This window comes from Drosophila willistoni, chromosome 3R, assembly GCF_018902025.1.
Source record: "Drosophila willistoni isolate 14030-0811.24 chromosome 3R, UCI_dwil_1.1, whole genome shotgun sequence".
NCBI lineage: Eukaryota > Metazoa > Arthropoda > Insecta > Diptera > Drosophilidae > Drosophila > Drosophila willistoni.
The window spans coordinates 19,923,510-19,947,132 of record NC_061086.1 but is presented as its reverse complement, the minus strand read 5'-3'; the positions used below and the strand labels follow the sequence as shown (position 1 = coordinate 19,947,132).

At 39.0% G+C, this 23,623-nt stretch overlaps 1 protein-coding gene across 1 annotated transcript in view; it reads left to right on the top strand.

Annotated features, from left to right (window-relative positions):
• The first annotated feature begins 576 nt into the window (after nucleotides 1-576).
• LOC6647961 overlaps nucleotides 577-23,623 on the top strand; it is a 38,129-nt gene continuing 15,082 nt past the window's right edge. The window contains exons 1-15 of the mRNA XM_023178758.2: nucleotides 577-707; nucleotides 1,075-1,332; nucleotides 1,391-1,607; nucleotides 1,663-1,792; nucleotides 5,105-5,824; nucleotides 6,180-6,719; nucleotides 10,237-10,563; nucleotides 10,628-11,568; nucleotides 13,138-13,815; nucleotides 14,820-15,431; nucleotides 15,571-15,754; nucleotides 19,330-19,640; nucleotides 20,097-20,654; nucleotides 20,881-21,038; nucleotides 21,099-21,726. Of these exons, the coding sequence (XP_023034526.1) occupies nucleotides 640-707; nucleotides 1,075-1,332; nucleotides 1,391-1,607; nucleotides 1,663-1,792; nucleotides 5,105-5,824; nucleotides 6,180-6,719; nucleotides 10,237-10,563; nucleotides 10,628-11,568; nucleotides 13,138-13,815; nucleotides 14,820-15,431; nucleotides 15,571-15,754; nucleotides 19,330-19,640; nucleotides 20,097-20,654; nucleotides 20,881-21,038; nucleotides 21,099-21,726 (6,330 nt within the window). The 5' untranslated portion in view covers nucleotides 577-639. The remainder of the gene's footprint in view (nucleotides 708-1,074; nucleotides 1,333-1,390; nucleotides 1,608-1,662; nucleotides 1,793-5,104; nucleotides 5,825-6,179; nucleotides 6,720-10,236; nucleotides 10,564-10,627; nucleotides 11,569-13,137; nucleotides 13,816-14,819; nucleotides 15,432-15,570; nucleotides 15,755-19,329; nucleotides 19,641-20,096; nucleotides 20,655-20,880; nucleotides 21,039-21,098; nucleotides 21,727-23,623) is intronic.

Below are 23,623 nucleotides of genomic sequence, written 5' to 3'. Positions count from 1 at the left end.
AATAAGATAATACATTCATGTTTTAATGTTTTGACATTTTGATATTTTGACATCATTTACATTTCACATTTCAAGTACCGTTGCATTTAACGCAGCAAAAATGAATGCCAAAATAAAGTGCATACTAATAACTGTAAATTGGCGAAATATTTTGTCTATTATATTTTGTCAGTTCTTTCTGCTGAAAAAAAAATTAACTAAGGCAACGCTATGTCAAAATATATATGCCGACCAGTGTATATAAATTCTTCATGTAACGGTTTATTTTATCTCACCGAGGACCGCCAAACATTTAAATATTATGTTGGCTATCGATAGCAGAAGGTTGATATCGGACCCATGCCATTCCAGCACAGAAATTTGAACTGGTTCTATTTAAATAGATAACGAATTGTCAGCGGAAGTAGCCTAACTATTTTTATATAGTTATATTTCATAAGGCAATGTTTCGCAAAGACATTTTTTATATATTCTTTACTTATAATGTAACGAAAACCCTGCTGGTTCTTGAACTAGTGCAAAGTCTGCAAAAATTTCAGCCCATGGCTGCATTTCGATTATAAATAATATAAACAATAACAAAGAAGTTCAGATTTGCCAATTCTAGTTTTTAATTAAAAATGTGATTTAATCGACAAAATGGACAAATCAAGTGCCTATGAGAAGTTCACTGGCTATGTGGACCAGCTCAGGAATACGGAGTGCAGGTTGGTACTGCCGGATAACCGATGTTTGTGCCAAATTCCGGCATAGTGATTTGCTGCGCTGCTAAAAAAAAATAATTCACCATATGACCTTGTACTATGGGAATTTAGTTTTGTTTACCTCTTAAAAAAATGCAAAATATATTGAGGATTTGCATCAATGTAGAGATTAATATGGAATAGATTGTTGCCTATGACACATCTATTCGATAAACTGGAAGTTTTTGACAGTTCTTTATCTAAATCAACAGTTGGTTTGCAGTTTGACCAAAGAGAAACCGCAAAAGATTACTGACTAATAGGCATTTCCTCTATGACACCATTATTTAAATATTTATTACATATTTAATTATTATAATTTAATTTACAGCCAGAAGCAGAAGATTGTCTGCTTTCAGCAGATTGCTGATTGCATTTTATCATCGTCACTGGCAGGACACATAAACTATGCGGCTCATTGTGGAACTGCCACCAATGTGCTCCTGCTATTCTGTGAAGATCTGGACTCGGTGGTCCGTATGAGCGCCGAGGAGAACTTGAATAAGATATTTCGTGGACTGGAAAAGACGAGAGTTAGTCGGATTCTAATGGATTTATATGGTGAAATTAAACGAAATGGTAATCAGCGGTAAGTTAAATTGATATATTCCTTAATTTGCTTACTAACACATGACTTTCTTTATTAGTTCCTTAAGAATATGCTTGAATCTGTTCTCCTACTATGCACCTCAAATCAAGGAGAAGTACACAAAATGGTATGCAGTGCGTCTACTTCAATGCATGTCCATAATATCCCAACGCAAGGAAACGCTATTACAGGAAACGCTCTCCGATTTTGTTAAGCATTTTGGACGCCATGTGCAGCAGAGTTTAAATGACAGCGAAACGTGCAAGTTGCTTGAGGTTGGCTCCACCTAAACTATTGTCTTAAATGCCACTAATTCCTTCCTGCTTGCAGATATTTGTTGGCAATATTAGCTCAGATTGTGCCGTAAAGCGAAGATGCTCTGCCCAAAATTGCATCAGCCTCATCGAGCATGCCCGCAATAGAACCCTAATGGCCAGGCATGGACTCAACAAAGTGATTGGTAAGCCGAAAACGTGCGTAACCCGCAAATGCCGGATATGAAAAGCGTCCGACGTGAATGCGAAAATCTCATCGATGTTTCACTAAATGCACAGTCAGCCAGGCTCCATTCCCATCAATACTTAATGCAGTTGTTTGTTGAGCTAGCTCATTCCAAATTTAGTTACAGTCAATACTCGATAGTGGGCATTTGTTGGGATTCAGGACTATCATGAGTTTTGAGAGATAGTTTTGGTATAGTTCATATTGTAAAAAAGTTAAACCTTAAGTTGTTATAATCCCAATATTTTTGAACCAATTGTGGATTCTAAAAAAAAAAAACAAATATAAGGAAACTTTTGGGCAAAAAACCCAACCGGTAAAGCCAAAATCAATTAAACCGATTTAAAGATGCATTAAATTGTATTAAAAACTTACGGCGACCTTTTCATATCGGTTCTATAAATGTTCGTAATCGCATTACAAATTATAACTGCATCAATTAGCGAGCCTTCACTGTTCTTAGTGTTGCATTCAATGTCTATTGTTCTTTGGTAAACTAATCCCTATATCAGTAACAAATAAATTGTTGTTGTTGGTGTTTGCTATTTGACGCGTTCGCGTGTCGTGCAGGCAGGCGGCAGTCAGCGTAAAAAGGCGCTTTATTTCCATCAATAATGAAAGATATGTTTAAATAGCGTGTAACTGTTCAAATGCACCAACTGCAAAGCCATTTCTACATTTATATACATTCGAATCGGTATATAGAGCAACACATTCATATATATTATGTATTCCCATATATGTACATAGTAGGTTTATATGTAAATATATTCACTTTATTGGATAAAAAATATTTTTTAATATTCTAAAAAGCCGCAAATCCATGCAAAATACCTCCACACACTGTTGGCTGTTCGCTCTTCATGCACATAGAAGTGAAGTAAATGCAATCAGAGTTCGCGGATTCAGGGAGACAGAGTCAGGAGTTTGTTTGTCTGTCAGTATGGTAGTCTGATGGGTGGTGGTGCTGCATAGTTGGCGGCACAATAAAACCAAATGGTCATTTGTTATAAATTATATTTCTATATTGTTACCTTTCGAACAATCAATGTTGGAACATCCTCTACATACATAAATGCAAAATATACCCTTTCAAAGTGTATGACAAATCAGTTTCAAGGTTTGTTTCTGTTTTATAAAGAACAACCTAAGGATTTTATCCTTTATCATCTAGATATATCAAACAGGCTGTCCAAATTCTACATTAATATTCAATGCTTCTGCATTTTAGTTAATTTAAATGTTTTTTTTGTTGGTTATTATTTTTCATTAAGGACTGAAATTCTCTTCGAAAACCTTTTCTATTTAAAAAAATTGTTGATCAAACTTTAAAGCTAGGGAATCGCTGCATCGGCTTCAAAAAATCGGTTTAAATATATTTTGTTTTTATATGAATTTGTTTTGATTTTAGACAACGATATTCGAGAACCAGTTTTTATTTTGCCATTTGCGCAGCAATAACTGCAATAAGAAGAACAAAAGTCATTGTAAAAATGCAAACACAAATCATTTTTTATTGAATTTTCATGAAAATATTATTGGCATACCTGGACCAGCCAGGGTACTCTGTATAGTGTAGATGGGTTAAAAGGTAAATGCACTATAGTTTATGGCATTCTTGTATTTTTTATGCTGTGGTATAAAACTTCAGTCAGTTGCTTTGCAGGTTGAATAAGTTTAGCAAGTTGTGTAATAATTTAATTTAAGAGAGACGATAGAAAACTTTATCAATTGTAGGGAATAGATATAGTTAGTGAATGGTCTTAGCACATTTGCAGGTGGCAAAATGCATCGTTTGCTTTGACTTTTGCTCTTTTGCTTGGCTCACAAATGTTTACCTTCAAATCAACTCCTTCAGTTGGTAGTTGGAGGGTCTTGGCTAGTCCCTAGCCCTGTGTCAACTTTATGCCACTTCTCGTCATCACACACACACATACATACATATACATACACAAGACATAGGACAGAAGAGGACAATGGAAGGCAGTCGGCATCCTTATACAGTCTAGCGCCTCTTTTTATGGCAACCCATCATCGTCATCATCATCATCATTATCAACATAATCATCGTCATCATCATCGCCATCATGATGGCAAAAGGCAGCACTTGTGTCCTACCATGCCCCAACAAACAGACACAAAGTGCGACCCTTAACTCTACTACTCTGTCTCTTCATCTCTCCCAGTCTCTCCTTTTCGTTTTTGTCTGTTTGTTTGTTTGTCTCAGCCTGTAGACGAAATGAAATTTATGCACTTGGACACTTCCCTGCAATAATTCATGCGAAATTGAATCAGATATTCATTCCTCTGTGCAGCTTTAAAAACGGATAATCAACGTTGTAAACAAAAATGCAAGCGCCAGCAGGAAAAATGATGAAATTTATGTTCACTGCGAACCTAAACAAAAACTCAAATTTATATTTCAAGTGAGCCAAATCAAATGAATCATATTTCCCGCAACAACTGAAATGAAATATGTCAGAGACATCAGTAGAGAGTTGATGGTATGTATGTAGTTTGGGGGGTGTTGGCATTGGCCTATTAATTGCACTCTTTAAACGTGCCCAGAATGACTCGTTTTGCCGCAGGCGGTGGCATTGCTTCCATTTACAAAGTTCTTGCGGCTTTTGGCGCAATTAATTGATACACATGAACACAGGCCGTAAGTTTTGCTCGGCAAAGTCACCACTTGCCAGGCCACTGCTGCTGCTCTTGCTGTCTCCCGTCAGGGGCTTGTAAAAACTTACTCTATGGCAAAAGTGTTTTCAATTTTGTTGCCCCTCCCAACACCCTTCAGCCTCTTTCTGGAAAATGAAAACTAATTGAGTAACAAACTTGCAACATGGCGTTTGTGATTGGGTGGCGTATACGTAATGAAACGACAAATAAGTAGAGACAACTCTAACTCGAAGCCTGTGAGTGTGTGTGTGTGAGTCTATAAATATCAGATGAAAAGTTTTCAACGAGATAAATTTAATTGGAGGCAATTTGCTGCTGCCAAACATACGTGTGTGCGTGTGTGTGTGTGTAAAAAAAAGAAAAACTTGCGCTGGCAACACGCAAGATGTATGAACTGCAGCAATTGGCAGCCACCGGCCACGAGCCATTGATGTTTGTTAGATAGCTTATTGGGAAAATTGAAATTGCTAACGCATGCTGTGCGAAAAAGTTTTTCAAGTGCGTTTTTAATTTGTGGCAACAGCCAGCCATAAGTTTGTTCTTTCCCCCGTCTTCCATTAACTTAGTTCTCTTTTTTTTTGTTTTGTTACAGAACTCTTGCTAAACGATGGCCAAGAAACCAGTTGCGTGCTAGGTGCCTTGGGTCTGTTGCGTCTACTTTTGCCTCAACTAATACGCGGCTATTGTGCTGATTATACCGATGATGGTGAATCCTTGGCGGCGGTGGGTCAGCAGCAGCACCAGGAGCAACAACAACAAGTAACAACCGACTGTCGGCAAATTATTGAAATTTATGATTATTGTTTGCACCTGCTGAGCACGCAGCATACAACGAATCACGCTATTATAAATGCCGCCCTCGAGGTCATCAATGGCATACTTCAGAGTCTGGATGGTGGAGCAGGCGGAGCAGCAGCTGTCGTTGAGATGAACTCACTGGCTCAAAGTTTGCGCCAACTGTTATGCAATCAAGAACTACAGCACAATGAGTATTTGCGGCGAAGGAAATCATTAAAAAATCAAATATTCCAATTGAAAAATTACCAAGTGGCGGCAGCAAGTCAACAACAACACCAGGACCAGGATGAGGAGAATCAACTGGAGAGGGTAACAACGATGATGACTACTACAACTACAACTACAACTACTATGCAAATGCGAAAGAATTTGAATTCAAATGCAAAACTGCAGCAGCAAAAGTGTCAACAGCAACAACAACAACATGACCAGCTAGTGAAGGCTGACAGCAGAAGCAGCAGCATCTCGCTGGGAATTACTATGGAGGAAGATGCAACTTCCCTTGCTGATGAAGGTAAGGCAAATCAGGGTTGAGTGTAGGTTTTTCTTTTTTTTTTTTTGGTTTTGGGTGATGTTCAGCCATGCGACAGTATGACATGACGAAAGATAGACACACATACAGACACACAGTCAGACCAAGCCGAAATCAAGAAAATTGAGCAATTGCACAGGACGATGTGGAGGAAACGCCCACACAATGCACATATGAAAATTATTAGTGCATGTTTCTAGGCGGTGTACATACATACATATATGGTAAAACGAGGTCAGACCAAATCTTGCACAAATATTTACACAAATTGCAAAAGCTAAACCCATCTTCCATCTCATTCCTTACCCTGTCTCTCTCTCTCTCACTGACTTGGCAGACAAAAAAATCAAGTCGAGTCGTCACATTAGAAATGCCGCGCGCAGCATTAGCGAATGCGTTGCCATCATTTCGGATGATGAGGCGGAGGTAAAGAAACATGAGCAATCGGAGGATGACGATGACGACATGGAGCTTCTGAATGCTGAGTGCGATGACTTTACAACGCTGTCGCAACTAAATGAACCACAACAGACAACACCGACAGCAATAGCAACAACAACGAAAGATAAACTGATTGATGGCTGCAGCAGCAGTGAGTTACTTTCCCCACAGCATCAGCAGCAGCAACAGTCATCGATGCAGAATCTTCTTGCCGATGATAAATCCCAAAATTTAAGTGATATCGACAATGAATCCTTCAATAGCATCGATTTCGAGGCCGAAATAACAATTGCTGGCGGCAACGGCAGCAGCAACAACGACCAGCAGCAGCAGCACGTCGAAGCAACTGCAAATCCCACTGAAACGAATGATTCGACGACGGATGCAACGACTATTGGCACATTTTTTAACAATCTGCTGTCGCATTCCAATGCAGGTGGGTACAATCCTTCAAACAATAAACATTTTATTAGCAACATTGCCAATTGAAAACAACAATTTTCATTTAATGTTATTGCATTTCATGGTCCACCGCAGACGCCACCATAAAATTTCTATTTTGAGTCTGTTGTTTTTTCGGCAATGTCTACCCCAAAGTATTTCACATTTATTTACAATATTTGGACATGGCAATCAAATTATTTGCATAATTGCGGCAGAGCCTGGGTAAATGGCAAACGAATAGAGGGGGGAAACGGACGTGACACTAGCAAATAATTTGCCATGTTTGCATGTTGCCTCTTGCCAATTGCACTTGCTATTTAATGAAGCGTAATTGTTGTTTCTACTGTTGTTAGTCTCTACGGCATCACGGAAACCAATTGAAATTTTGAGTCCCCATCCAAGCCAACATATTTGCCTAGAGTTTTTTCAAGGCTGGAGTCGCTCCTGTGCTGGCACAGATGCAATACATGTTTTTGGACGGCATCAAGAGTTAACAACTTAATGGAGAATTTGCCTTTGAGGCACGAAACTTGTATTGCTATATACCTAATCTCAATTTTTTATGTATTTTATTCATATTCAATTAAGCATGTCAAGTAGGTTTAATGATTTCTCCTCCTGATTTATTTTTGGCGTTAGCTTAGATCTGTTTCATATAGCTAAATCAAGACGATAAAGGGTTTAAGAAAGGTACTTGAAAGAGTAAAATGGATTCTCTAGGTGTACAAATTAGATAGTATAAAAGCTCTACGTCTCTCGACAAGAGATATCATAATTAAAATGTATGTGAAGCACATTGTATGCTTACATATTTAGAACAAGATTCAATTATGTTTTGGTTTTTTATGGTTATTAAATTCAATTTAATGACATATTCTTCTGACCTCAAAAAAAAAAAAAGAGAAGAAAGAAAGTTAAGGAGCAACCGTCACAAAGAGAGACAAGAAAGAAAAAATAACAAACATGATGCCAGCCAGATCCCTGGTATGTCCTTTTGCCTCTATTGGGCCGTGGCAGGGGCAAATGCCAGAAGAACGGGAAGACTGGCGAGAGTAATAAACAAAGAAAACGTACTGCACTGAGCCGGAAGTACTAATTAAGCGAATGAGTTGGGGGCGTGGAAGATGTGGCATAGTGGTGGATATGGTAGAGATGGTGGAATGGTGATGGCGCATAAAAACCCACAGCCACTTGACGTAAATGTTGGGCTTAAATCCGGCTCTTTTTTTTTGTTGCAACTGTGTGTGGGTGTGTGCGTGGGTGTGTGTGTGTGTGTGTATGTGTACTGAGGATTAAGCTTGAAACATGGCAATGCATTTGCTTCACTCCATTCCACCCATGGCTCGCTTTCGCTGGCACTGCCACTGCCACTTGGCCGAAGCATCACACACTGCAAGTTGGCAACAAAGTGGTTAAGACAAATGGGTTACGTGATAAAATGCGGTTACTCAAATTGCATGTATGCAAGCTTACATGTTGTGTCACAGTCTGTGTATGTGCAGAAGAGGGTGTGAGTGTGAGAGTGTGAGTGTGTGTGTGTGTGGGTTTATTTAGCAAGCCAAATCGAGAGAAGAACCGCCATCAGTGGGCTGCATTTAGCTCTTGTTTCGTTGTTGTTTCTGTTTTCTATTTTTTGTTTTTGTGCACTTATGCGCTATCAGCCTTTTTGTTTTGCTGCTTCCTCCTTTGGCTTGCTGCAAGTTTTTGTTGTTCTTTTCACCTCCATCTCCTCTCTCCACCTCTCTTGTTGTTGTTTTTCTTTTATATCAGCAGCCGCCCATCTTCAGTCCTAGCCAAAAAGAAAATAAGTAACAAAAACGTGTGTTACTAACCCTGCTGATTTGTATACTCTATTTGTTGATATAGCATCCCATATAATAGTTACCCTGTCTTAAGATTAAAGATCAATGTGGAATTTATTAAAAGCCTGTATTAGAAAGACTCTGGCTTTTTCCTGAATGTCCTTGATGTGTGTTTCTCTGTGGCAGTTAAGTAGTTTTTCTCCTTCTTCTTTCTTCTATTGATAACCGCTTCCAAACTTGTAGACTATATTATGAATTATTGAAAAGTAATAATGACTTAAACTGCAGCAAACACCAAACAGTTATAATCACATCTTTTAGACATTAAAATGCCAAAAATTTCAAAACTTTTTAGATTCTTTTTAATTATTATTAATGGTTGTTCTTTCCCCTCTTCTTATCCAATAACTTTCCACTGACATTTCCATAACAATCTTCTGTAGCAACTTTCCAACGAAATCAAATTCCAATTGAAATAAATCTATTTTTGTATGTGTATCAAAAATAATTAGTTTCATAATTATGAGGACAAACTAATTAGTTGTTAGCTAGTAATAGAGCATTCAGTTTGTTGTATTGGCTTAATTCACCATGACATATTACTGTATTTTCATAAACAATTTTTTTATGCCAGCCGTTGTCTGTCGGTTTTTCCTCTGTGTGGTATATGCATATAACTAAAATGCATTTGCTAGTGTGAGGGTGTATATGCGTGTATGCGTGTGTGTGTGTGTGTGTCCATATGTCTGTGTGTTAAACATAAAGTAGCAACCAAGCAAAGTCCTCTTACTCTTACTCTTACCAAAGCAAATAACCCACTGCTTCTGCTGGGCTTTACTGCCTGCCCGCATCCCATTTCCTACGCGGTTTTTCGTTGTCGTTTATTTGCAATTGTTGTTGGTTTTTATCCATGGGTTTTTTTTTTGTGTTGTTACGAGTTTTATTTTTGTTTTTCTGTATTCTGCTGTTATTCTCTCCATGATTTTAGAACGAGTGAGTAAAATTTTTAGTGAAGGCAAAACTATTAAAGCATAAAACGCTACCCCAAGCATATTTAATTACATGCAACAGCAGCGAGCAGCTAGCAAGTTGAAGTTGTCAGATATTAGGTTTCGGCTAATTGCTAATGAGTAATTTGGGAATGCCACTAAAATATCTAACTAATTTTCTAGTATTAACATGAGAAATTTTGTACCCTTTATTTTTTTTATGATACATTTTTAAGAGCAAGAGTTAGTTCAGTGAACCTACGCCTCGATTTTAAGGAGGAAGTTTTGCTAGTCTTCCATCCATTAGTAGTGATGGGAAGGAGGAGAGCGGGGGGAAAAAGTAGAAAAACCACAACAAGTGCATTTAGAAGATGGAGCAATTTTTTAACCCACTTAAGTGGTCGAAGGGCGAGCTAACTAGTTATAAAATGTAACTTTTCAATTAATTTTCAATAGAGAAAAAATCGTTAGCCCAAAGGAAAATAGTTTAAGCGGTTTTCCCTAGCCATCTTTTTTGATTTTTCTTTTGCTTTATTTCTACAACAGTTTAGAAATGAATATATGTTGGCTCAGAGCTGTTGGGGAATGGGGAATGAGGCAGAGCGGTTGCTGGCAACCACAAATTAGCCAACGCCATCGCTGGCATTAGTGTCAGAGGAACTTATCTGCTAAAGTTACGACTACTCGAACTAACTTGACGGCTCTTTTGTGCTTACAGCTTCGGAGTCGGTCAGTAAGCTCTTTCGTCAATCAAGCGGTTCTAAATCCACGCCCTCGAAGTCAGCTCCAGCGGCTGATAAATCGGATGCTGTCTCGACGGCATCGCTAACGCTTTCTCTCAGCTCAATGGCCAGCAGCAGCATTATTGAGCCGGCAACGCCATCAACAGACCATGCCACTTCAATAACCTCGACGCCGACACCGGCTAAGGACCAGTCCACCAGTTCGGTCACGGCCTCTTACACTGCATCTACCGCCTTGTTGATGGATGCACCGGCTGTGGAAAAGCCTGAGGCAGAACCAGTACTGCGACGCACACCTAACGGTAAGGTGTTTAGAAAGATGTTGTCATTTGGACAACTAATTAAGAGTTTTTTATACCCTCACAGCAAATCCTTTTCTAGTGGAGAATTCGCCGCTTAAGCAAACAGTTTTGGGACATGTGCTAATCAGTGTGAAAATTGGTGGAATTCTAGAGCAATCACTAGTTTATTATACGGCTCGTCTGGTCGGTGCCAGGTTTTTGCTTAGCGGCCAGGCCAAAGGTTTGCAGCCAGACAACGTGAGTCGCGTGTCCATTAAGAGTCTGTCCCTAACGGTGATTGCTCAATGTGTGCGACTTGCACCGCGAGTGCTGCAGCTACCCTTGGAAATCACGGATCAAGAACTACGATTGCTTGAGCAAACCATGGAAGTGGAAAGTGGCCAAAGCACTGAACTTTCCAGTCCACAGAGCAGCAACGACTCTCAGAATACTGGGGAGAAGAGAATATCCGATACTGCAACTGTCCAATCGGACTTACAGGACAACCAACTCTTATTAGACATCAAGGATGATCATTTTGGACCCAGTACTTGTCCGGTCTACTGCCAGCAGGGTCCACCTAATCTTAGCCGTAGTGCCGACACGGCTCTACTGCGCCGACAGCTTGAAGCACGAACAACATCCTTGCCACAGCCAAACAAAACTCAGACGGACAATCATCTTTCCAAATCCGAAATTATTTCTAGTCCTTATTCTGTGACCATTGCAGCAGAGGATGCTCCGCCACTTGCTCTACCGCCACGCCCACCGAAACGTACCAAATCAATGCGTAGTCGAACTGGCAGCAGTATTTGCCCCACAGCTGGCCTCAACTCGACACCAGCGACAACTGGCTCTAGCCAAGCCATATCAGATGTCCTCCTCTTCTATACGCACAGTGACCCGATGCTGCGCGGCGGAGTTCAGCAAATTGTTGGCAACTTTGTGCAGGCAAGCCGAGCAGGATTATATCTAGAATTGACACGCAGTCTCAGCTTACAACATTTGCTGGCCATTTTACTAAAGGTAAGTGTAAAAAAAATAAAGATTATGAAATATAATATGAGTGAACTCTCAATATGTAGACTAAAGTAAAGGATGCTCGTGATCTCGAGACCCAGATAGGGTCATAAAGTATTAGTTTTTTGGGCTAAGAAATAAAGACAAAGGGTGCCACTTGGGCTCACATTGTTGCTATACTCTAGTTCAAACATGTTAATTCGAAACATAAAACTCAATGTTCTTGACAATATCTACTTCACCTGATTGAGAAAGTGTATTAGGTGTAACGATGTGTCATGACTAAAACCCATTCTCTTTTCGCTTTCCCTAGTTTTTTTTTTTTTTATAGATAACTTTTTTTTGTTGGCTTCCTTTACTAGAAGAGTAGTAGTATGCATTTTCTATAAATATGGGGCCCCCACCTTTTTGCTGTACTTTTTTCTATGTTAAGCCAACAAGCTAACATATTTTAACACATGCAGGCAAACACAAACACACACACACACGCACACACACACACTCTCTCTTGGCATTTACACACAGGGATACGGACACGTGTCCATATCAATGGCAACGCTCGCTGCCTTTTGAATATTTTTCTGCATTCAACTTTGCTGTGGTGGCAGCTTAGCCAACGGCATTTTGTGAGCTTTGGGTTGTTGGGTTGTTTTTCATATGAAAATAAGAACGAACGAAAGAAGGAAAATTCTTATCGCCTTCGCAATGTGCAAGTGCAAATGCCCCCAAAGGGAGTTTGGGCGCGCATCTATTCCAGCTAGTTCACTTTCTCTCAAAACCCATTTCGAACTCCAACTGAACGTTCTCGCATAACTTGCACATTGATTTCACTCTTGGGGATTGGACATGGGATGCTGCGGATGTTGCATGGATTCGTATGGAGAGTTTCTTATTGAATTCAATAATTTAGTGGCCAGCCGAAGCTCCGAACATTCAAATTGCTGTTTGGCAAAACTTCCTAACCAACCCCACACCCCAAAAGTGCAATTTGATTATGCAATGTTGTTCCGCTTGCCTCTAACGGTATGCAATGGCAATGCAAAAAGAGTAGAAAACGGGGGGGATATGTGGAGGACGTGCCAGCTGAAAATCACATTAGATGCCTGCCGTATAATGCCTGCAAATCCGTCTCAATGGCACTTGGCTAACACACACACACACACACACACACACCCACACACACAGAATTGAAGTGGCGAAAAAGAGATAGAGTAGTGAGGGTACTGGCCAGGCCAAAGCAACTTTGATAACAATACCACTTTTTGGCTGGAATTGAGACTGGGACTAGGGTAAGGAAAAGCTTGTTAGAGATTCGTTAAAAATGCACACACTTACAGGCAGATGGGCAGACCAAGGGATGGACAGAGTACGGGAGTCGGGCGATGTGGGGTCGGACAGTTGTGATTGTGGAAAAAACTTTTTTACTTCTGCAAACAATAAGACACAAATTCGTTTAACGTCTCTCTGTCCCTTCGTCCTTAGAGGAAGAAAAAAAAAAAACTATCTCCTAAGGCCATGTGCATACATATGAAGATATTTAGCTCAACTTTTTTCTTCCCTTCACATCTTTTGCAGGGCCTTGAGGATGACATACACACAGTGGCCATACAAGCGTTGAATGCATTCGATAAGATATTTCCGCATGTGGTGTCCAAATATTTGACATCGCCGCCATGTCATTATCAAGCTCATCAGCAGCAGCAGAAGAAGCAGCAGCAGCAACAGCAGGGAGAGCAGCAACCAAGTGGACAACAAAAGATGCCAGGCCAAACTTTTCTAAAGGACCAGGATAATGCCTTAAGCAGTCAGCAGCAGGAGCAGTATGAGCACGAGCAACAAAGGACATCTAACGATGACAACTTGGGTTGTCCAGGCAGGATGTGTGCCAGGTCTTTGGCCACTGATAATGATGAGCTACTGGCTGCTCTTTTGAATGATTTCCAATTGCAATCGACTAGCAGCTTACAAGAGACTGGCAAAGTAGAGCAGCATACCCAACTGGGTAATGAGCCTTCTGTTGCTGCTGCTACTGCTGCCATCTGCCCAAAATTGCTTTTGAGCAAACTTCGACTATGCCATCACAATAAATATTGGTTGGTCCAGAATAAATACGCCGAAGTTATTTCGAATTTAAATTACGTGCTACTACGTTCTTACTACGCAAATTTTGATTGTGGCTTGGCTAACAATGACGATGAGGACAAGGAGCAGCAGCAAAACGATGGAGACAAGGACATTGCCTGCACTTATGAGGTAAATGGCTAAATCTTCTTATTACAGGCAACTGATAGAGGTACAAGCAGACATTGTTCCTTTCGCCACATTCAGAGCGTTTGTTTATTGTGCAGATTATTTTCCGAGCATGTTTTTCACTGCTGCTTCTTTTATTCCACTTTGCCTCGAAAGCAATTCAAGAGCCGGAGACTCTCTCTTATTGAACTTTTGTGCACTCAAGTGTGGCCAGGCTCTTCACTTTCCTCGCCATCTCCCTGTGCATTCGGCCCGCCCCGATCTGCAATCTCACTCACATGGTGGATTTGTTTATTTATTATTTTGACAAAGCCAAAGCAATTTACTAAATGGCAAAAGGGAGAAGAAAAAATGTACACAAAAAAAAAAATAAATACATACTTGAAAATAGACAAACAATAGACAACAATTGACAAGGACCTGCAAACAGACAAAAGACTGAGGATCCTTTGATTGAATACGGCCAGTAAAAGTAATTGATTAAAAATATAATAGTTTATTCACTGCAGCAACTTTATTGTTTATTCAAATAATGCAAAACTATTGAATAACGCAGAAAAAATAACAAGTTTTAATCGAAGAAAGTAAAACAAATATAAGTGCATTTTGCATCTAGTCAAAACCAGCCCAAATATGCTATAAAACCCCAAAATTTTTGTCATGAAAATGACTCACCCTAAGACTTGTAACTTCTATTGACTTGCTATCAGGTATTTGGCATCTGTTTTTAATTGCATTCCTAGTCTGAGGGTCTTTTTACTTCAAACAAACTCCATCGGAAGTTATGAACGGAAATAGATACATACATACATACATATATCTGGCATAATGATGGCTCAAAGAGTTTTTGGTCGCGAAAACTCATCTAGAACCTGCCAAAAGTGCATAATGAAAACTTCATCTTCCACTTTTTGATTTACAACTTGCAGTTGGTAGTAGCATGTTGTTACTCCTGCTGAACTCTGTCCGATTCGCTCTCTCAAATGCTTTTTCGTGATCCCTTACAGACGCAATTTCTGGCCGAACTTTTGCATCTGTTGGGCGACGATGATGTTCGAGTAAGGGAGCATGCCGCCTGCTGTCTCTGCCGTTTTATAATGCAAACGGCGCGCCATCAATGGCAGCAGAAGCAGCAGCAGCAGCAGCAGCAACAGAAACAGCAGTCGCCTCAAAAAACCATGGGTGGCAGTGCCATGGCGGGCAACATCAACATCAACGATGAAACCGAAGCTCAACAAACTAATTTCAATTTGCTTTGGGATTTTTTCGACTATCGCATATTTGGCAGCATGTCCGTGACGTTGCGTAATTTATTCCGGACCAGTTCGACGATTGGCCCGCCATTGGCAGATCCAGATGCAGTATCCTCTTTTGCTACAGCCAACGAAACATCCTCTGATTCTTTTGGTGGCGGAGGACTGGGTGGTGGAGGAGCCTCAACGGCGTCGGCCTACTTTGATGGCAGTTACTATGGCGTCGGCGGCATTTCGACTGCCGATGGCCATGTTTTTGCCTCTACAACGTTTCAACGTCAAATTGCGCAAGAGGAAAAAGTTTTGGCCAAAGTTTTGTATCGCATGACAAATAAATTGATGACGCTGAATGATAAAAATTTGCAGGTAAATATTTATTTTGGTTTGTGCAAAAGGCAAAAGAAATGCTACAATATTCTATCTATCTATCTATCTATCGACCCAACTCATCACGACGTTCCAACACTCGTTCTCTCCCCCACTCTCTTACACAATTTTCTTACAGTTTGGCATAATTTACGCGCTACGGCTGCTGTTGAAGCACTTCAATTTTGTGGACTATCAACAGGCATGGACGGAATTCAATTTCATTGAAATTTGCATGAGCTATGCCTACTACAACAGTGCAACAGCTGCGGACTTGAGTTGTCAGAATGATTTGATTGATGTGATGGCCAAATTAATGGCAGGTGAGTAGTAGTAATCCCCCCTTAGCACCCTTCCTATTTCAACGATTCGCATTATTAAGGGGTTCACAAGTCCTCCGCCTACGTCCTCCTACAAGCGAGTTTTGTCCAGATATTTCCCTCACTATATATCCGTCTAGCATATTTCAACTGCTAGCCATTTTGGATGCCATTTACATAGTTATGTCTGTATACATATAGGCCTAATGATTGCTTTTGCGTGCCTGAATGCCCTCTCAATATTTATGATGACATTCATGCTGATATTTATTGAAATTGTTCAAGTGTCCAAGTTCAGTCATCAAATGTGGTCAGTTTTGGTTAATTTAATTTTTTAGTAAAATTATGAAAAATTTAACTGTGAGTGTGCACCCAAAAATTGCATATTTAATTGCATTATGGTGTAATAAATGCTGTGGAAAACGTTTGCATAAATCATTTTAATTAATTGTTTGTCATTAAATAGATTTGCATAAATATTTTCGTACTGCGATATACATAAGTAACGAACTGCATGTAACGTTGCATTTTTTTGCTTTGAATTTCCTTTTTTTCCTATAGTTTATTTTTTTTATATTTACATTGATTATAATTTTAATCAGGCAAAATGTAATATTAGCATATACATAATATTTCTTTTTTTTCCATTTGGTATGAAAGTTTACGTTTTATGTTGTTAAAAATTGTCAGGGATAAACGAATAAAACTTGCTCTTCCAACTTCCAAAATCGTTTGGCTTTCTTTTATACTTCACCGTTTTAATAAATTCTTAAATTTTAACAGTATCTTAAACATTAGTGTCATGTGATTAAGATATATTAAGGAAAATATTAAAAAAATATTCTTTGTTACATAACCTTGATACTTTAGCTGATTTTTAGTTACACTTCACACTCACTAAAAGTGCTAATATAACAACATAAAATGTGCATTTATTTCAATTTGCAATCAGCGAAATTGAAAAAATAATATAAATATATGAAATTGAAAATCTCGACTTATAAAATGCCCATTAAGAGAACAAAAAGCCAATTGAAGCAAATACTTTCCGTTTCAATCCAACAAAGTTAACCGTTTGATTAAATTTAAAATGTCTAGAAATTTGTGTCTTAAGTGGATAATACATTTACCCTGAACAAAATATTTATTATAATAACCATGCATTCGTTAATGCTCAGCATATCCAAGTTAAGCTAAATGAAACAGGATACTAAACTACATTCAAACATATTATTTTACATACTTAGTATGGAAACAGTTTTTTAATTAAATCATTTTCAACAGCATCATTAACAAAGTGCACCAAAAGGGATATTAAAAAAAATATATATAGATACATGTACATACATATATTAGTATACATTATACGAACAACAACAACAACAATAACTGCACTAATAAACATTTCAATTCAATTTACGAAAAATTACATGTTCAGTCTAAAAACAAAAACCAACAAAAAAAATTTAAACAAAACCCAAACTTCAATTGAATTTCACACTTAAAACTTTGCTCTTGTGGGCAATTTTTGTATGGCTAAAGGTGGTGCAATGGTGGTTTAGTTGGATTTTCGACAAAGTGGGCGGGGGAGAAACCGATTTTAGGGGGCGGGCAATGGTATCCTATAGTTTATTTATTATGCCAGCCGCGTATTTGCCATGCGCTAATGTAATCCACCATAATCAAAAAGTAATTAAATTATTAATAAACCATTAAATGTTAAATAACTTTTCGTGTCAGTAACGTCGCCAGGTTGGCTGTCTCCCTGCCACCCCCCTATTCATTCCCACTTCCTGTTGTTAGATCGTTACATTTTGCATTTACACATGGAATTATTCAACATTTTTTAGCCCTAAAGCACTTTTGCACCTCTTTCATCTGGTTACCAACTGTGCCCTGTCAGCCTTGTCATGTGTAGGCGGCCGACAGGCTTATCTATGTACAATGTGCATCAACATTTGAAAACAAAATCGCCAAATGTTTGCCTCAACATTTTTCGGTTTGCTTTTTTCTCTTTTGATAAGTTTTGACAGTTGCCTCTAAACATGCAAATTGTTTTTGAAATATTTGACAGCCAGTTGACGGCAGTCTTTAGGATAATTTTAATTAACAAAACTACCATTTGGTGCAATATTTAATTAAAGTTCAAATAAATAATAGAATAATTCTCATTTTTTTTATAATCATTAGATTGTTTTTTTAAAGAGTTTTTGTTGTGCTGGAAAACTACAACGAACAATCAGATAAAGCCTGATGTCCATTGGGATAGAGAGGTGTTTCTTGGTTATTAATTTTAAAATTAATCAATTGGCATCAAATGATAAAGTTAGCAGCTGCTCTAGGCGAAAATTTTGTGGCTTCTTTCTTTCTTTAATCTGTTCCACAAAACAATTTGTTGACTTAAATAAGTTTCTTGTCTGGAATAGTTACCAATCGCTATGTAATAAAGATTTATAAAAAGTAATATCAGAAATATGTTTTTTCATTTTCAATTGGTATTCCTCTATTTAAAAACAGTTGTGCCACATACCTCCATTAATATAAAATCCCGAGGCGCTTAAGTAATAATTAACTGACAATGTTGCAATTTTAATGATTCTGGGTTCACAAGATGACTTTTTTTTAGTTTCCGAATCTTGTGTTTCGTCTCTATTGAATTGAATATGGGTATTAAATTATATTTCCCTCAACGTTAGGGGCAATATAGCTGCCTAACGAAATTTTTTTCGGGAGTAGTGAATGGAACATTGCCCTAGGCGCCATAGTGAACGAAAAATCATGCTATAAATAATTATAAATTGGCTACGGGAAGTTTGGCGTCGTCTCATTATGCACAATTTTCAATTAATTAGCAAATGTAATGCAATCTCCAATACCCAGAATGGCCGCGACTATGCTGGGGAAGCGATAGTGGAATGGGTAATTGGGTGGGTTTTGGGGTCCAGGCGTTGGGCTATGTGGGAGGGTTTTTTTTTTTAAATGGCTCCCTTAACACTTAATTTTTATAAATATTTATGCGCAGACAATTTAATTTATTTGCAAATAATCATTTTTTCACTAGTATTTTTCTTTTGCGAGCGTAAATAAAAATTTATATTGCCATTGTTGACACATAAATTGAAATGTTGCATGCAACATACACACACACATACAGAATCACACATGCAGAGATCCACGCACACATTGCAATAATAAATGCATATAAATCATAGCATACTTTGAAGCGTTTTCCGCTTGTTACCTATGCAACTTTTGTTTTAATTTCACATTATTTGTTTGCCTTTTGCAAATATACTTACAAACATATACACTCAGGATGCATTCATATATGCAGCGTATATTGGATTGCCATAGCAATCATTGGCGATTTTTTATTAAATACTTTTTGAAATTGCAAATCCATTAAAATGTGTTTTTAATTTTGTGATCTGCAATTACGTGAGGCATTTGTATAATAATTTGAAGTGCTCTCATTTTAATTTTAACACAATTAGCCGCCAAAAGCCGCATCAGCAGCATCAGCAATTAATTTGCTATTAATATGCCTTGATAACCAAATCCATTCTCAACGAACACAGGTTCCATTCTTGCCACCGGTGAGACAAATGACAGCCAGTTGGACTTTTTGCTGCGTCACTGCATGAAATTGCTCAACATCTACTATCACTTGGTCACCAATCAACGGTTGCAGCAGCAACAACAACCACCACACTCCAGCAGCAGCACCACCACCAGCTCCAAGAGTCACAAAAGCGAATTCTTCACGTTGCCCAGCAGTAGCGGGAGAACTGGAGAACTGGTAGCGCTTCAGGCTCTAGGTTACTTTGGAGGCGATTACGTTTACATGAAACTTTACAACATTTTAAGAGGTGCTAATGACAGCTACAAGGTAAGTCAAGCCACACGGACACCCCGGACCAGGGAACAGGGACCACGGACCCAAAGTCAAGCAAGCGGGGGCCATTAAGTCGCTAAGAGAGAATGGTAAAAGTTCTGAGGCACGTGCACTGAGATTTGCCAAACCAGCACGTACAGTGCATTGCGTCGTTTTATATATGTATATATATATGTATGCAACACTTTCGGGGCTGGCGCTAGCAATGAGTTGTAAAAATGCAATCCGCGACGAAATGCAGCCAACGTAGCATCTTCGCTTGACTTTTGCCACTCAAAGTTGTTGGCTGCGAGTGACTTAATGTGTGCATTGCATTAGGCATTCTCCTTTCTCTCTGCTCACCCAAGACTCCGCCCACTACTATGACTTGGCAGTTGGGGAGTTCAAGCCATTTGGTTTTGTGGCTGGCTTTTAGGCAACTCTGTCATTTTTGTTCGTTCTTTTTTGCAGATAACCATAAATCACGAAGCAGGCAGCTTATTAATTTGCCTGCTAAAGAGTTGCCTCAATGCGTTGAGCTTTTGCCTGGATGCAAAGAAGCCTTCAATGCCAACAGAGTTGAAATTAATTGAAGAAATACTCCGCTATTTGACCAAACTCATAAATTATGCGCCCGCCGAGTGCGTTGCATGTCTGCGGCAACTGTTGAAATATTTATTTGCCCAAAATTATGCCAGCCGAGTCCAAAGTGAAGCAAATGGGCAATATCATGCCACATTTACAGTACCCTATTTTGTGGCCAAGGGCTTATGCTCTGGCTCAAACTGCAGCACCAGCAGCAGCAGCAGCAGCAGCATATTGCTGCCAACAATAAATTCAAAGGCATCTCCAGTGACAACAACTCAGGGACTAATTGAAGCCTCTCCACTAGTCTATACCAGCAGTAACCAGCAACAACATTCACTGGGCATGCTGTTTGTTCAGGGCCTGTCACCAGCCACACCGCCATCAGGCGACTGTGTACGGCTTATAAAGCTATTTGAGCCGCTGGTCATCTACTGTTTGACGGTGAGTAACCACACACAGACATACACGAATCGGTGTAACCTAGCAATGGCTAATTAATTTTAGTTGTAGCCAATTTGTTTGATTAAAAATGCACAGACACGAAGCCCGACCGTCCGACCATCCTGTTGGAGGATGCATTTGCTGATATTTTATTTATGGCAAACATTTGCCAAGCACTTGTATTTTGCCCCCTCACACTCACTATCTCTGTCTCTCTAACCTGCAGCTTTTTATGAAATCCAATGCGTTGGTTCAGGCTCCAATATTGCAATTGCTATCACAGCTATTGGATTTAAATGTTACCTATAGCATATTGGATTCGAAAAATGTTATTTTCGAGCAAATACTAAACAATTTGGAGCTAATTGAAAATGGCATGGATAGGTGGGTACACTCATCCTATAAATTTGAAATTTGAATATTGTTTACATTACTATTTTACAGGAATGCCTGCATCATAGTGCCGCATATGATGAAATTTCTGATGCAACTAACACACAAGAGTGATCGTCAATTGATAACCATACCAAAGATTATCAGTATTACCAATAATCTGTTGGCCAATGGTTCAGTACGTGAAGTGGCTTTAATTGCCCTCAAGACTCTCAGTTACGAGCTCTTCTTCATGCAGAGCCAAAACGCAGAGGCTATCACTTGCGGCAGCGACGATAATAACTCAACGAGTCCTTTGAGTGCAGAGCCAACGGCGGACACACGAGAAGCTCTGCTGGCCCAACAACGCGAACTGGACACACAAAAAGAAGTTGTCCTTGGTATGCTGGAGAAATTTATTGATACCACAGCCAGTCAACAGGTGTTGGCACTTTTAGTGCTCTACGAACGCAGTGGTCAGCATCTGGTGGATGTGGATATGGCAAAGATTTCATATCGCAGTGCTCATGATGCGGATGCCATCTATGGTTTACTCTGTCGTACACTCTACGGTCGACAATTGCGTGTGCATACGCCCAGAGATTTGCGCCTAGTTGAGAGCTGTTTTCGCAATAATGGCAACTATGTCCTGGCCGATAGTAAAGACTTTTTGCAATTGCTGCAACTCTTTATCGAGCAGGTGAGTGATTATTCAATAAAAAAGTTAACCAAAGAAGATATCAGACAGATAACTGAATTAATTATTGCATAAATTTTCCAACTCTTATGCTGTCATGATGTCTAAGTCTCTGTCTCTGTCTCCGTCTGTCTCTGTGAACCTTTTGCTTATAGAGAGTTTCAGGTGCAAAGTGATTTTGAAATATTTATAGATGTAAATGAAAATTTGAAATCAAGTATGTGACTATGGCATGTAAAATGAAACAAGTTGAGCTCTCAATATCAATTCTATCATGATGGCAAATCAATAGTGTGTGGCAGGCAATTGAAAGAAGGAATGTCTCTATATGTGTGTGTGTGTGTGTGCGTGTGTGTATCGTGAATAAGTGTCGTTACTCCTATCTAACGTGTCTGGCATCCACTTGAAGTCCTAATTGAAATAATGCCACAAGTTTCAATTACTTAGATCCTCTTTGCTTGAGTTTAACAATAAAGAGAAATTATTCTAATACATATTTTTTGTATAATAAAAATGTTTGATGTAATTAATAATTAATAATGTACGTTGGTTTATACTTTTGTCAAATTTATTGATATTAAATATCGTTACAAATACCAATCATCAATACAAATTTCACTTTAAAATTTCGGGCATTAAAATTATGAAAAAATTTTTTATAAGTTTAGTTATTCAAATGAGAAAGCACTTTTGTTTTCGGTCAAAATTTTTAAGTCCCTTCTATTTGACAATTCATTTTCTGTCTTTGCTTGTTGCTTGATCCTTTTTATTGATGTGGCAGGAGTTTGTTGCATTTTTCTGATGTCGTCATCAGCGCGATTTGTCATTGCCTGTCCACCTGTAGACATTTACATACACACGATTGCACTTACTATGCATTTTCCTGTTGTTGGTTTTTTTATACTCTTTCATGCCCCATACTGTTGCTGTATGGTCTTGGTGATGCATGTGGCGTTGTAGTTAATGTGGCACATGTCGTCTACGTGACATTTTTAATACCTACGCTTCAACGCCGCACATTTTCAACTATTAGTGTACATTTAAGCTACACTCATACACACACACACACACACACACACACACACACACTCGTACATTAACTGTCCCCGTCCTCCCTCTAGGCGAGAGCAAGCCACTTCCCCCGAACAGTTCGTCCTTAAACCATTGAGATCAGTCAACCGTTGTGCTACAGTTAAAACCAACTTAATTACATACTCACACTTGCCCACCCACATGTCAGTTGAGTGAGAGTCGGGGCATGCTGCATCTGGTGCACCCTCATCTCACCTGGCTAAAACCCTTCATGCTGATGATGCCTTAGCCGTTGGCCATGAGCCATCATTCGAGTCGCATTAATGTCGAGTTTATTTTTTTTGCCTTTGCCCCCTTTGGCTATACAACTTCATTTAACTTGTAATTTATGCACACAGCTTAAAAACTTTAACTAATTATCGTTTATTTAATTTTGATATATGTATGTACCTACCCACTATATATGTATGTATATAGAAAAAAGTGTATATTTTTCGCACAAAGTACACGCACTTTTTACCATCCACGTGGCATGAGTAATTAAGTCGGGTATAAGTCGATGCAACAATCTACACCCTACTCTCAGTAGTTGCAACGTCAAATTTTAATTGAAATTGAAAATGTGCCGCAACTTAAATAACATTTTGCGTGTAAATATTCAACTGAAAGAAGACCAAGAGGCGTTCAGAAAAATGCTTATTTAAAATTTACCACAATTTACCCCCGGTTTAACAGGGCAGACCCTCCTATGTGGGTGTGTGTGTGTGTGTGTGTGCAAGGTGGTGTGTGGTTGTTAGGCGGGTATCCTTTCTAATTACAGTCGGAAAATATGTTGATGTTGCTGTTGATGTCGCCTGTAACTTTGTTT